The sequence below is a fragment of the Pseudophryne corroboree genome, chromosome 1 (assembly GCF_028390025.1).
Source record: "Pseudophryne corroboree isolate aPseCor3 chromosome 1, aPseCor3.hap2, whole genome shotgun sequence".
Lineage (NCBI taxonomy): Eukaryota > Metazoa > Chordata > Amphibia > Anura > Myobatrachidae > Pseudophryne > Pseudophryne corroboree.
In genome coordinates, this window is record NC_086444.1 from 1,182,335,050 (window position 1) to 1,182,349,339 (window position 14,290).

General features: G+C 48.6%; 1 protein-coding gene and 1 long non-coding RNA gene across 6 annotated transcripts in view; one reads left to right on the forward strand and one right to left on the reverse strand.

Moving 5' to 3' along the window:
* The window catches only part of DYSF (dysferlin), a 515,016-nt gene that overhangs the window by 74,074 nt on the left and 426,652 nt on the right, over positions 1 to 14,290 (reverse strand). For all 5 annotated transcript variants that reach the window (XM_063925289.1, XM_063925290.1, XM_063925288.1 and 2 more), the window contains 2 exons: positions 9,320 to 9,490; positions 7,468 to 7,610 (listed from right to left, as the gene is read on the reverse strand). In XM_063925289.1, coding sequence (XP_063781359.1) covers positions 7,468 to 7,610; positions 9,320 to 9,490 — 314 coding nt within the window. The remainder of the gene's footprint in view (positions 1 to 7,467; positions 7,611 to 9,319; positions 9,491 to 14,290) is intronic.
* LOC134929745 (uncharacterized) overlaps positions 1 to 14,290 on the forward strand; it is a 63,365-nt gene that overhangs the window by 30,805 nt on the left and 18,270 nt on the right. The gene's annotated exons all lie outside the window — the stretch shown is intronic.

Consider the following 14,290-nt stretch of genomic DNA (forward strand, 5'->3'; position numbering starts at 1 on the left):
TTGTTCTTACTCCTCTTTTCCTTAGTATCCTCAACACCTTGGGTATGAGAGGTAGAGGAGGAAACACATAGACTGACTGGAACACCCACGGTGTCACCAGAGCGTCCACAGCTATTGCCTGAGGGTCCCTTGACCTGGCGCAATATCTTTTTAGCTTTTTGTTGAGATGGGACGCTGTCATGTCCACCTGTGGCAGTTCCCATCGATTTACAATCTGCGAGAAGACTTCTGGATGAAGTCCCCACTCTCCCGGGTGTAGGTTGTGTCTGCTGAGGAAGTCTGCTTACCAGTTGTCCACTCCTGGAATGAACACTGCTGACAGTGCTTGTACGTGATTCTCCGCCCAACGAAGAATCCTGGTGGCTTCCGCCATTGCCACCCTGCTTCTTGTGCCGCCCTGGCGGTTTACATGAGCGACCGCAGTGATGTTGTCTGACTGAATCAGTACTGGTTTGTCTCGGAGCAGAGGCTCCGCTTGAGACAGGGCATTGTATATTGCCCTTAGTTCCAGGATATTGATGTGCAGACAAGTCTCTTGACTTGACCACAGTCCTTGAAAGTTTCTTCCCTGAGTGACTGCCCCCCACCCTCGGAGGCTTGCATCCGTGGTCACCAGGACCCAGTCCTGTATGCCGAAACTGCGACCCTCTAGTAGGTGAGCACTCTGCAGCCACCACAGAAGAGACACCCTGGTCCTGGAGGCCAGGGAGATTTGCCGGTGCATCTGAAGATGCGATCCGGACCACTTGTCCAACAGGTCCCACTGAAATATCCTTGCATGGAACCTGCCGAATGGAATGGCCTCGTAAGACGCCACCATCTTTCCCAGGACTTGCGTGAAATGATGCACCGATACCTGTTTTGGTTTTAGGAGTCCTCTGACCAGAGTCACGAGCTCCTGAGCCTTCTCCTCCGGAAGAAACACTTTCTTCTGGTCTGTGTCCAGAATCATGCCCAGGAAGGGCAGACGCGTCGTAGGGATCAGCTGCGACTTTGGAATATTCAGGATCCAGCCGTGCTGTCTCAACACTTCCTGAGAGTGTGCCACGTTGATCAGCAACTGCTCTCTGGACCTCGCCTTTATGAGGAGATCGTCCAAGTATGGGATAATTGTAACTCCTTGCTTCCGAAGGAGTATCATCAGCTCCGCCATCACATTGGTAAATATTCTCGGTGCCGTGGACAGGCCAAACGGCAACGTCTGGAATTGGTAATGACAGTCCTGTACCACAAACCTGAGGTACACCTGATGAGGAGGAAAAATGGGGATATGCAAGTAAGCATCCTTGATGTCTAGCGACACCATGAAATCCCCCTCCTCCAGGCTTGCAATGACCGCTCTGAGTGATTCCATTTTGAATTTGAATTTCTTTAGATAAATGTTCAGGGACTTTAAATTCAAAATGGGCCTGACCGAACCGTCCGGTTTCGATACCACAAACATGGTGGAGTAGTAACCCCTTCCCTGCTGAAGTAGGGGAACCTTCACCACCACCTGCTGGAGATATAGTTTGTGAATTGCCGCCAGCACTACTTCCCTCTCCATGGGGGAAGCCGGCAAGGAAGATTTTAGGAAACGTTGAGGGGGCGTCTCTTCAAATTCCAGTTTGTATCCCTGAGACACAATTTGTATCGCCCAAGGATCCACCTGTGAACACACCCACTGGTGGCTGAAATTCTTGAGGCGCGCCCCCACCGCTCCTGGCTCCGCCTGTGGAGCCCCAGCGTCATGCGGAAGATTTAGAGGAGGCCGGGGAGGACTTCTGCTCCTGGGAACTGGCTGCCTGATGCAGCTTTTTTCCTTTTCCTTTACCTCTGGCAAGGAAGGATGCACCTCTGACCTTTTTGCTCTTTGGGGGGCGAAAGGACTGCATTTGATAATATGGTGCTTTCTTAGGCTGTGAGGAAACATACGGCAAGAATTTTGACTTCCCATCGGTCGCCGTGGAAATCAGGTCTGAGAGACCGTCCCCAAATAATTCCTCACCCTTATATGGTAAAACTTCCATATGTCTTTTCGAATCAGCATCCCCTGTCCACTGCCTAGTCCATAAGACCCTTCTGGCAGAGATGGACATTGCACTTACTTTAGAGCTGAGAGAACAAATGTCCCTCTGAGCATCCCGCATATACAGAACCGCGTCTTTGATATGCCCCAGGGTCAGTAAGATATTATCTCTGTCCAGGGTGTCTAACTCCTCAGACAGAGAATCTGTCCAGGCTGCTACCGCACTGCACATCCATGCCGACGCAATGGCAGGCCTCAGGATAGTACCTGAATGTGTATACACAGCTTTCAGGATTGATTCCAGCTTCCTATCTGCAGGATCCTTTAGGGCGGCCGTATCCGGAGACGGCAGGGCCACCTTCTTGGATAAGCGTGTCAACGCCTTGTCTACCCTGGGAGGAGATTCCCAGCGTGCCCTATCCGCTGTCAGGAAAGGATACGCCATAAGTAGCCTCCTGGGAATTATGACCTTCTTTTCAGGGGATTCCCAGGCTTTTTCACATAATTCGTTTAACTCATGTGAAGGGGGACATGTAACCTCTTGTTTTTTCTCCCCAAACATATGAATCCTTTTGTCAGGGACAGGGATTTCCTCAGCAATGTGCAATACATCTTACATTGCTATAATCATGTATCGGATGGCTTTAGTCATTTTAGGCTGCAATTTTGCCTCATCGGCGTCATCACTGGAGTCATACTCCGTGTCGACATACGTGTCGACTAACTGAGACAGTGGACGCTTATGAGACCCTGACGGCCCCTGCACTGTGGGATCAGGCACTGGGTGAGACCCGGACTGTCCCAAGGCTTCAGCTTTGTCCGACCTCTTATGTAAGGAGTTCACATTATCATTTAACACCTTCCACATATCCATCCAATTTTGTGTCGGCACCTGCGGTGTCAACACCACATCCATCTGCACCTGCTCCGCCTCCACATAACCTTCCTCATCAAACATGTCGACACTGACGTACCGACACACCACACACACACTGGGAATGCTCTGACTGAGGACAGGACCCCACTAAGGCTTTTGGGGAGACAGAGAAGGAGTATGCCAGCACACACCACAGCACTATATGATCCAAGGGTTACCACTAATATGTGTGTACCCAGTAGCTGCTGATAGAAACACTCTTTTGCGCCTAAATTTATGTGCCCTCCCTCCCTTTATGCCCTTGGAGTACCTAGATACTGCAGGGGAGAGCCCAGGGAGCTTGCTTCCAGCGGAACTGTGAAGTAATAATGGCGCTGGTGTGCTGAGGAAGAAGGCCCCGCCCCCTCAGCGGCGGGCTTCTGTCCCGCTTAAACTGTGTGAAAAAATGGCGGAGGTATCCCTATATACAGTCAAGGACTGTATATATGGGTGCTTTTGCCAAAAGGTACATTATTGCTGCCCAGGGCGCTCCCCCCCCAGCGCCCTGCACCCTACAGTGACCGGAGTGTGTAAGTGTGCTGGGGAGCAATGGCGCACAGCTGCGGTGCTGTGCGCTACCTTAGTGAAGACAGAATTCTTCATGATGTCGATTTCGAAGTCTTCCTGCTTCTCCTGGACTTCAGTGCTTCTGGCTCTGTGAGGGAGACAGCGGCGTGGCTCCGCGAACGGACCGCCTGTGTTCGATCCCTCTGGAGCTAATGGTGTCCAGTAGCCTAGAAGCGCAACCTAGCTGCAAGCAGGCAGGTTTGCTTCTCCTCCCACAGTCCCTCGTAGCAGTGAGTCTGTTGCCAGCAGAGCTCACTGAAAATAAAAAACCTAACAAATACTTTCTTTATCTAGGAGGCTCAGGAGAGCCCCTAGAGTGCAACCAGCTCTGGCCGGGCACAGATTCTAACTGAGGTCTGGAGGAGGGGCATATAGGGAGGAGCCAGTGCACACCAGATGTAGTACTAAATCTTTCCTAAAGTGCCCAGTCTCCTGCGGAGCCCGTCTATTCCCTATGGTCCTTACGGAGTCCCCAGCATCTACTTAGGACGTTAGAGAAATATATATACACTGCTCAAAAAAATAAAGGGAACATTAAAATAACACATCCTAGATCTGAATGAATTAAATATTTTTATTAAATACTTTGTTCTTTACATAGTTGAATGTGCTGACAACAAAATCACACAAAAATGATCAATGGAAATCAAATTTATTAACCCATGGAGGTCTGCATTTGGAGTCACCCTCAAAATTAAAGTGGAAAAACACACTACAGGCTGATCCAACTTTGATGTAATGTCCTTAAAACAAGTCAAAATGAGGCTCAGTAGTGTCTGTGGCCTCCTCGTGCCTGTATGACCTCCCCACAACGCATGGGCATGCTCCTGATGAGGTGGCGGATGGTCTCCTGAGGTATCTCCTACCAGACCTGGACTAAAGCATCCGCCAACTCCTGGACAGTCTGTGGTGCAACGTGGCATTGGTGGATGGAGTTAGACATGATGTCCCAGATGTGCTTAATTGGATTCAGGTCTGGGGAACGGGCGGGCCAGTCCATAGCATCAATGCCTTCGTCTTGCAGGAACTGCTGACACACTCCAGACACATGAGGTCTAGCATTGTCTTGCATTAGGAGGAACCCAGGGCCAACCGCACCAGCATTTGGTCTCACAAGGGGTCTGAGGATCTCATCTCGGTACCTAATGGCAGTCAGGCTACCTCTGGCGAGCACATGGAGGGCTGTGTGGCCCCTCAAAGAAATGCCACCCCACACCATTACTGACCGACTGCCAAACCGGTCATGCTGGAGGATGTTGCAGGCAGCAGAACATTCTCCTTGGCATCTCCAGACTCTGTCATGTCTGTCACATGTGCTCAGTGAGAACCTGCTTTCATCTGTGAAGAGCACAGGGCACCAGTGGCGAATTTGCCAATCTTGGTGTTCTCTGGCAAATGCCAAACGTCCTGCACGGTGTTGGGCTGTAAGCACAACCCCCACCTGTGGACGTCGGGCCCTCATACCACTCTCATGGAGCCTGTTTCTGATCGTTTGAGTAGACACATGCACATTTGTGGCTTGCTGGAGGTCATTTTGCAGGGCTCTGGCAGTGCTCCTCCTGTTCCTCCTTGCACAAAGGCGGAGGTAGCGGTCCTGCTGCTGGGTTGTTGCCCTCCTACGGCCTCCTCCACGTCTCCTGATGTACTGGCCTGTCTCCTGGTAGTGCCTCCATGCTCTGGACACTACGCTGACAGACACAGCAAACCTTCTTGCCACAGCTCGCATTGATGTGCCATCCTGGATGAGCTGCACTACCTGAGCCACTTGTGTGGGTTGTAGGGAGGTCATACAGGCACGAGGAGGCCACACACACTACTGAGCCTCATTTTGACTTGTTTTAAGGACATTACATCAAAGTTGGATCAGCCTGTAGTGTGTTTTTCCACTTTAATTTTGAGGGTGACTCCAAATCCAGACCTCCATGGGTTAATAAATTTGATTTCCATTGATCATTTTTGTGTGATTTTGTTGTCAGCACATTCAACTATGTAAAAAACAAAGTATTTAATAAAAATATTTAATTCATTCAGATCTAGGATGTGTTATTTTAATGTTCCCTTTATTTTTTTGAGCAGTGTATATATATATATATATATATGTATATATATAAAACATTTTATTCATTTTATATATGTCACTCAGGCAGTGCACCACAAATGTAATAAAAATTATTTTGTGGCAAGCTGGTTTTTCAGTTTTTGGGGTTATTTTAAATACATGGGCAGGACAATGCAAAGTCTTTCTTAGTCCCTAGCAATATCATTGCAATTTTTTTCATATTGTGAATTCTGGACTCCTGTCCCGATTGAAGTTGCTGCTGCAAGACTGCAAAGGCAATAAATACAACTGCCTTCAGGACCACCACTCCCAATCTGACAGTCTCAATCTCTCTCCCCTCCCTACTATTGTTGTCTACTCTCAACCTGTCTCCTCTCCCAAATACTACAGTCTAATACAGACTCCAGTGACCGTCTCTCCCTGTAGCTGGGCAGCTAAGATGCAGCAGGAGGAAGTGCTATGCTTATATACTACTAAGCCCATCACTCACTCCTTTCCCACCGGCTGAAGTCCATCTCCGCCACCTTCAAGAGTGACATCGGCAGCAGAGTGTAAGTCACATGCTGCATACGGAACTCGTGGATGTGGTCACTGATACTGTAGATAGCCACTGTGATTGGCGGTCTCAGTGACCGTGATAATCACGTTAATACTGAAAATCCCAGGGAATTTGGGCACCCGAAACTGGACTGGGCTCCTTAGTATGGTCTCCCATGTGTCAGCATCTGGAGTCTTATCTCCAGTTCTGGACCCTGCAGCCTGGCTGGCTGGTGTGGCTGCGGTGGATAGGAGCTGCGGCAGCGAGGTCCTCTGGTGCGGCTGCCGGGTGTCTGGAGGCCAAGGTCCGGGTCCTGGGGAGTGGAGCATGGCAGCCGGAGGTGTCTGTTTCCAAGTGTTCTGTTGCTGGAGTGCGGTGTCTGGGAGGCTGAGGCTTGAGGTAATGGCTGTGGGCTGGTTCCACATGTGTCCTCTGTGCAGGGAGCCGCCATGTTGGAGACCAAGCCAAGCCAATATGTATCCCAGTTCGCGTCCAGCCAATCCAGTGCAGTCTTCCCTTATAAAAAGGGGTTGATGCTTAGTCATGGTGCCAGTACTTCAAGTTACTTGCTGCTGTAAGATGCTCCAGCTCTGCGCTCCCAGGTTGCCCCTGGTATCCTGGTTCTGTTGTGGCCGCCCGGTAATCAGTTCTGATATTGCAGTCCTTTGCTCCCAGCCCCCCTGCTCTTGCGGTTTAACCGCTGGCTCCTCTCTTCAACATCGTTCATAATTCATCTCTTCATTCAGTGTTCTTCAGTATCGTTTACAAATCACAAGTCATCTCTTCATTCAGTGTTCTTCAGCATTGTTTACAAATCAAAGTCATCTCTTCATTCAGTGTTCTTCAGCATTGTTTACAAGTCACGAACATTTCATCTTTCAGAATTCACTTAGACTTATCTCCTAGTCTTTGTGTATGATTGAGGTCTCAGTAAAGCTGAATTAATCTTTCTTCAGTGTATCGTACTCGTTCATTGTCCTCATTGCCTACCCCTCTACATCTTCTGGCCTAAGTCTTCAATCCATGAGTAAGAACTATATTCAGCCACCTCATTTCCTTCCTTTGCCAATAGCTGCTCCCTCAGTCAATTATCAGTCGTCAGATCCCCAACTCAAGCCGAGCGTGACACCATTTAAACAGATCGTCCCATTGTACCTTTTGGTGTATTTTCCAAGACTGTCCTAGTGCACCAGTTACAATACTAGCTTTTAGACAAGCAGGGCTTAAAATGTAGAAGTAGCCATCAATACATCTAAATGGAATAATAGGCACGCATCAAACCTGTTTAATTTTGGGAGAAATGATTTGCAAGAATATAAGAGTTTAAACCAAACAATGTAATATATATGGTAAACACAGGTATATATATCATAGCTCACCCAGGCCAGAGATATTGAATTCATGATTCCGGAACACAACCCTGTTGTTCTTGTAGACTGGAGGCTTCAAGTTGCGTTGCTGGGCGTATATATGAAGCAGCTGGGAAGGTCGGAGTTGGTCCCGCCACTGGTTCGGGCCAGAGCTACACAGGAGATGGAACAGTTTATACACGTGTCTGGCAGGTACTGAATGCTGTCACCTGGAAGACTAGGAGCTGGACCATATTGGATACAGTGAGACTGAAGAGAGAGTCACTGAATATAGTGTTGATTATTTCACTTGGCAGGTTTTTTAAGATCTAGGTGCTCAACAGGGTCAAAAGGTCAACAGGGTCAAAAGGACGACAGTTAAATGGTCGAAATGGACTTTACTGTATGTTGACAGGGTCACAAGGTCGACAGGGTCAAAAGGTCAAATGGATGACAGAAAAAAAGGTATACACATGGTTTCTCATGATTAATAGGGTTAGGGCAGAGTTTCCCAAATGTGGTCCTCAATGAACCCCAACGGTCCAAGTTTTAAATGTATCCATGTTTGGCAACGGGTGACTTAATTAGCACCTCAGTCAATTTGATTTAACCATCTGTGCTGAACCATGCATATAACTAATTCCTGGACTGATGGGGTGCCTTGAAGACCGCGTTTAGGAACCTCTGGGTTAGGGTCAGTGTTAGGCACTTGGGAGAGGGTTAGGATGCTGAAGGGGATGGTCAGGGCTGGGCAATTGGCAGGGGATTAGGTTTAGTCTGCGGAAGAAGACAGGGTTAGGTACCAGGAGTAGGGTTAGGCTGCTGGAGGGGACAGTCAGGGTTAGGTACTTGGCGGAGGGTTAGGGTTAGTCTGCGGAAGGGGATAGTTAAGGTTACGCACTATGGGGAGGGATAGGGATACGCACCAGGAGGAGGGTTAGGCACTTTGGCGGGGGGTTATGCTACGGGAGGGTATGGGTCAGTGTTAGGTATTGGTGATGGGTTAAGGGTAGACCGTGGAAGGGGACAGTTAAGGTTAGGCACCAGGGGAAGGGTTAGGCATTGAAAGGGAAGGGGGTTAGGGTTAGGCCGAGGGAGGGGATAGATTAGGGTTAGGCACCAGGGATAGGGTTAGGCAATTGGAGGGGGGGGAGGGGGGTGTTAGGGATAGATTAGGGTTAGGCACCAGGGGAAGGGTTAGGCATTGAAAGGGAAGGGGGTTAGGGTTAGGCCAAGGGAGGCGATGAGTTAGGGTTAGTCACCAGGGGGAGGGTTAGGCTGAGAGAGAGGATAGGTTAGGCACTTAACGGAGGCTTAGGGTTAGGCAGCAAAAGGGGGCAGTTAAGATTAGACACCAGGGGAAGGATTAGACACCTGGGGGGTGGGGGTGGGCTGAGGGAGGAGATAGGGTAGGCACTTGGCAGAAGGTTAGGCTGCGGAAGTGGGAAGTCAGAGTTAGGCACCTAGGGGAGGATTAGAACTAGGCAACAGAAGAAGATGGTTAGGGTTAGGCACTTGGTGGAGGGTTAGAGCTAGGCACTATGGGGAGGGTTAGGGTTAGGTACCTGTTAATATTTTAATCCACACCCAATGCTAGGCCAGTAACAATCTATTTATTTTTAGGGATAAAATGAAAGGGGTAATGTATTCTGCTCCGGAAGATACTGTAGGAAGCACCACAGTGTGCTCAGTTACATACATAGGCATCTGTCTGTCTGCCTAGCGCACACATAGGCCATGTCCACATACTGTACTGGATTAAGGGATATGCCCCATAAAAGTTGCACAACCTCTTGCAAGATGATGGGGCTGCATTATTATGGATATGGCAAAAATAGCAGTAATATTACCCACAAACACAGATTGATACACTGCTACTTACATGCAGTAGGTCTGTGGTAGGCCGCACCGAGCCCCGTACTTAGACAGAAAGCGGTTCTCTAAATCTATGACCGTCTCTCCGATCTTCTCATCCTTCGATATCAGATCGTAGTCATAGAGCGTGATCTTCAGGTCCTTCTCCAGAGGCAGAGTGCACGTCAGCTCAAACATCCTGGGAGGGAGAAGAAAGACATACACTACCGGTGCTCATCTCTCGCTAGGAAGCACAGATTAGCGACAGCAGGTGTGTGAGCTACCGGTGCTCATCTCTCGCCAGGAGGCACAGATCAGCGACAGCAGGTGTATGAGCTACCGGTGCTCATCTTTCACCAGGAAGCGCAGATCAGTGACAGCAGGTGTATGAGCTACCGGTGCTCATCTCTCACCAGGAGGCACAGATCAGCAGGTGTATGAGCTACCGGTGCTCATCTCTCACCAGGAGGCACAGATCAGCAGGTGTATGAGCTACCGGTGCTCATCTCTCACCAGGAGGCACAGATCAGTGACAGCAGGTGTATGAGCTACCATTGCTCATCTCTCGCCAGGAAGCGCAGATCAGTGACAGCAGGTGTATGAGCTACCGGTGCTCATCTCTCACCAGGAGGCACAGATCAGTGACAGCAGGTGTATGAGCTACCGGTGCTCATCTCTCACCAGGAGGCACAGATCAGCAGCAGCAGGTGTATGGGATTACATTCCAACACTGTTTATCTGAGCGTCACTTTAGTGGGATAGTTCTTAACGCTAAGTAAGGCCCTCGCTCTATATGCATGGGTCGTTCTCCCACAAGAACACATACCAATGCACAACCAGACAAGTATATATCGAACGCTACCGTGGGCAGCAGGAGCCCTTTGCTTTGTGTGCAAAAAGAAGATTTATGGTTAGAACTTACCCTTGTTAAATCTTTCTGCGAGGCACACTGGATTCCACAGGGAATAACATCGGGGTGTAGAGTAGGATCTTGATCCGGAGGCAACAACAGCTAAAGCTTAGACCTTCTTCCCAGGATGCATAACGCCACCTCCTCTATAACCCCACCTCTGTGCACAGGAGCTCAGTTTGTTAACCAGTCCAATGCAGTAGCAGGTAAGAGAGACGATAACAGTTAGTAGCCACAGACACCACATTCTCACGACAGGAGAAGGTATCAGTGGCTAAGCCTTACCTATCCAAAGAAGCCAAGTGCGTCAGGGTGGCCGCCCTGTGGAATCCATTGTACCTCGCAGAAAGACATTTAACAAGGGTAAATTCTTACTAGAAATCTCCTTTTCTGCAGCAGGATACACTGTATTCCACAGGGAATAACATCGGGGATGTCCTAAAGCAGTAGAATAGAAATAACCAATTTTTTGCGCAATAAACACTCTGAGTGCAGCCCAGTTTTATACAAAGGGATTTCACCAAAACCCAAAGAAACAAGTGCAAAGATACAGACTGAATAAAACCAGTGGCGCAGACAGAAGGAACATGCAAATAATATCAACGATCACAACCTGATTGGCTCATTTGTGGATGCCAATGTTGTTTTGTTAATGAATGTATCCATTCTCGATATTGACCTCAAAAAGAAAATAATTGATAGTGCAAATATCTCACAGTGTTGCACTAATGATATTTCTCCCGAGGTATTGACCTAAAGGAATACGGGAAAGAAGTACGATCTTGGCTGTACTGTGGAATTCTATTATATGCGATGACAAAGTCCCTTCATGTGAGTGGGACTAAATAAAAAATTGGGATTCCTTTGGTTATTAAACGGTGTTGCACTATCAATTATTTTCTTTTTGAGGTCAATATCGAGAATGGATACATTCATTAACAAAACAACATTGGCATCCACAAATGAGCCAATCAGGTTGTGATCGTTGATATTATTTGCATGTTCCTTCTGTCTGCGCCACTGGTTTTATTCAGTCTGTATCTTTGCACTTGTTTCTTTGGGTTTTGGTGAAATCCCTTTGTATAAAACTGGGCTGCACTCAGAGTGTTTATTGCGCAAAAAATTGGTTATTTCTATTCTACTGCTTTAGGACATCCCCGATGTTATTTCCTGTGGAATACAGTGTATCCTGCTGCAGAAAAGGAGATTTCTAGTAAGAATTTACCCTTGTTAAATGTCTTTCTGCGAGGTACAATGGATTCCACAGGGCGGCCACCCTGACGCACTTGGCTTCTTTGGATAGGTAAGGCTTAGCCACTGATACCTTCTCTTCACAACCTGATTGGCTCATTTGTGGATGCCAATGTTGTTTTGTTAATGAATGTATCCATTCTCGATATTGACCTCAAAAAGAAAATAATTGATAGTGCAACACCGTTTAATAACAAAAGGAATCCCAATTTTTTATTTAGTCCCACTCACATGAAGGGACTTTGTCATCGCATATAATAGAATTCCACAGTACAGCCAAGATCGTACTTCTTTCCCGTATTCCTTTAGGTCAATACCTCGGGAGAAATATCATTAGTGCAACACTGTGAGATATTTGCACTATCAATTATTTTCTTTTTGAGGTCAATATCGAGAATGGATACATTCATTAACAAAACAACATTGGCATCCACAAATGAGCCAATCAGGTTGTGATCGTTGATATTATTTGCATGTTCCTTCTGTCTGCGCCACTGGTTTGATGTCCTAAAGCAGTTCCTCATGAGAGGGGATGCACTGCAGCGGGCACAAGAACTCTGCGTCCAAAGGAAGCATCCTGGGAGGCGGACGTATCGAATGCATAGAACCTTATGAACATGTTCACTGAGGACCACGTAGCTGCCTTACACAATTGTTCCAGGGTCGCACCATGGCAGGCTGCCCAAGAGGGTCCAACAGACCGAGTAGAATGAGCTCTGATAGTAGCAGGAGCTGAAAGGCCAGGCTGTACGTAAGCTTGTGCAATCACCATTCTAATCCATCTGGCCAGGGTCTGCTCATTTGCAGGCCATCCACGTTTGTGAAAACAAAACAGTACAAAGAGAGACTTCCGAATGGAGGCAGTTCTCTTCACATAGATACGGAGAGCCACATCCAAAGACCGCTTTTTGATCAGGAGGGTTAAGGAACGGAATAACAATCTCTGGGTTAAGGTGGAATGAAGACACCACCTTAGGAAGATAACCAGGGCGCGTTGAAGAACTGCCCGGTCATGGTGAAAAATCAGAAAGGGAGAACTACAGGATAAGGCACCCAAGTCTGAAACCCGTCTAGCCAAAACAATAGCTAGCAAAAACAAGACCTTAAGTGTAAGCCACTTGAGGTCCACAGTCTCAAGATGTTCAAACGGAGCCTCTTGTAGGGCATTCAGCACAACCGACAAATCCCAAGGAGACACAGGAGGCACGTAGGGAGGTTGAATACGTAGAACACCCTGAGTGAATGTGTGAAGATTAGGAAGAGTCGCAATTTTTCTCTGAAACCACAACGATAAGGCAGAAACATGTACCTTGAGGGAGGCCAAACGAAGGCCTGAGTCAAGGCCTCGTTGCAGAAAGGCCAAAAGATTGGCAGTACTGAACTTGAACGCATCGCAATTCCTATCGGCATACCAGGTGAAATAGGAATTCCAGACCCTATGATAAATCCGAGCAGAAGCCGGTTTACGGGCCTTCAACAACGTTTGAATAACTGCCTCAGAAAAACCTTTGGCCCTCAGGACGGAAGCTTCAAGAGCCACACCGTCAAAGCCAGTTGGGCCAAGTCCTGGTAGACACAGGGGCCCTGAACGAGGTCTGGGCATTGTGGAAGTAGAAGAGGACGCTCTAACGAGAGACCCTGGAGGTCTGAAAACCAATGCTGTCTGGGCCATGCAGGAGCGATCAGAAGTAGGATTCCTTCTTCTTGCTTGAACTCCCTTATTACCCTGAGTGACACCGGAGGGAACACGTACGACAGCCGAAAGTTCCATGGAATTGCCAGGTCGTCCACGAACGCTGCTTGAGGATCCCTTGTCCTTGCTCCAAAGACCGGAACCTTGTTGTTGTGTCGAGACACCATCAGATCTACATCTGTTAGGCCCCACTGGTCCACTAGGAGTTGAAATACTTCTGGATGAAGGCTCCACTCTCCGGCGTGTACGTCCTGACGACTGAGGAAGTCCGCTTCCCAGTTGAGGACTCCTGGAATGAACACTGCCGATATGGCTGGCAGATGGCGTTCCGCCCATTGAAGAATCTTTGACACTTCCATCATTGCCATGCGGCTTCCAGTGCCGCCTTGATGATTTATGTACGCCACCATGGTGTCGTTGTCTGACTGTACCTGAAAAGGCCTGTTCTGTACCAGAGGCAGGGCGAGTGTCAGCGCATTGAACACCGCACGCAGTTCCAGAATATTTATCGAGAGGCGAGACTCCTCCCTGGTCCAATGACCCTGGGGGGAGTGCTGCTCCAACACAGCTCCCCAACCCCTCAGACTGCGTCCATCGTCAGAAGGACCCAGTTGGAGATCCAGAAGGGACGGCCCCTGCTCAACTGCTGGTCCTGGACCCACCAGGTCAGTGACAGACGGACCTCCGGAGACAAAGAGATCATTTGAGACCTGATCGGGTGAGGCAGGCTCTCCCACTTGGCAAGAACCAGTTTCTGTAGAGGGAGAGAATGAAATTGAGCATACTCTACCATGTTGAAAGCTGAAACCATGAGGCCCAGTACTTGCATCGCCAAGTGTACCGACACTCGTGGGACAAAAACAACCGCTGGTTGTGAGTGTCCAACACTGCTCCCAGGTGCAATATGCCCTGAGCAGGGACCAGGGATGATTTCTTCCAGTTGATGAGCCACCCGTGGGCTTGCAGAAACTGGACCGTCAGTTCCAGATGACGTAGGAGAACTTCTGGCGAGTTGGCCAGGATCAGCAAGTCGTCCAGATATGGCAGGATCCTGATACCCTGACAGCGTAGTATAGCCGTCATCACCGCCATGACTTTGGTGAAGATTCGCGAAGCTGTCACCAGTCCAAAGGGCAAGGTCCCGG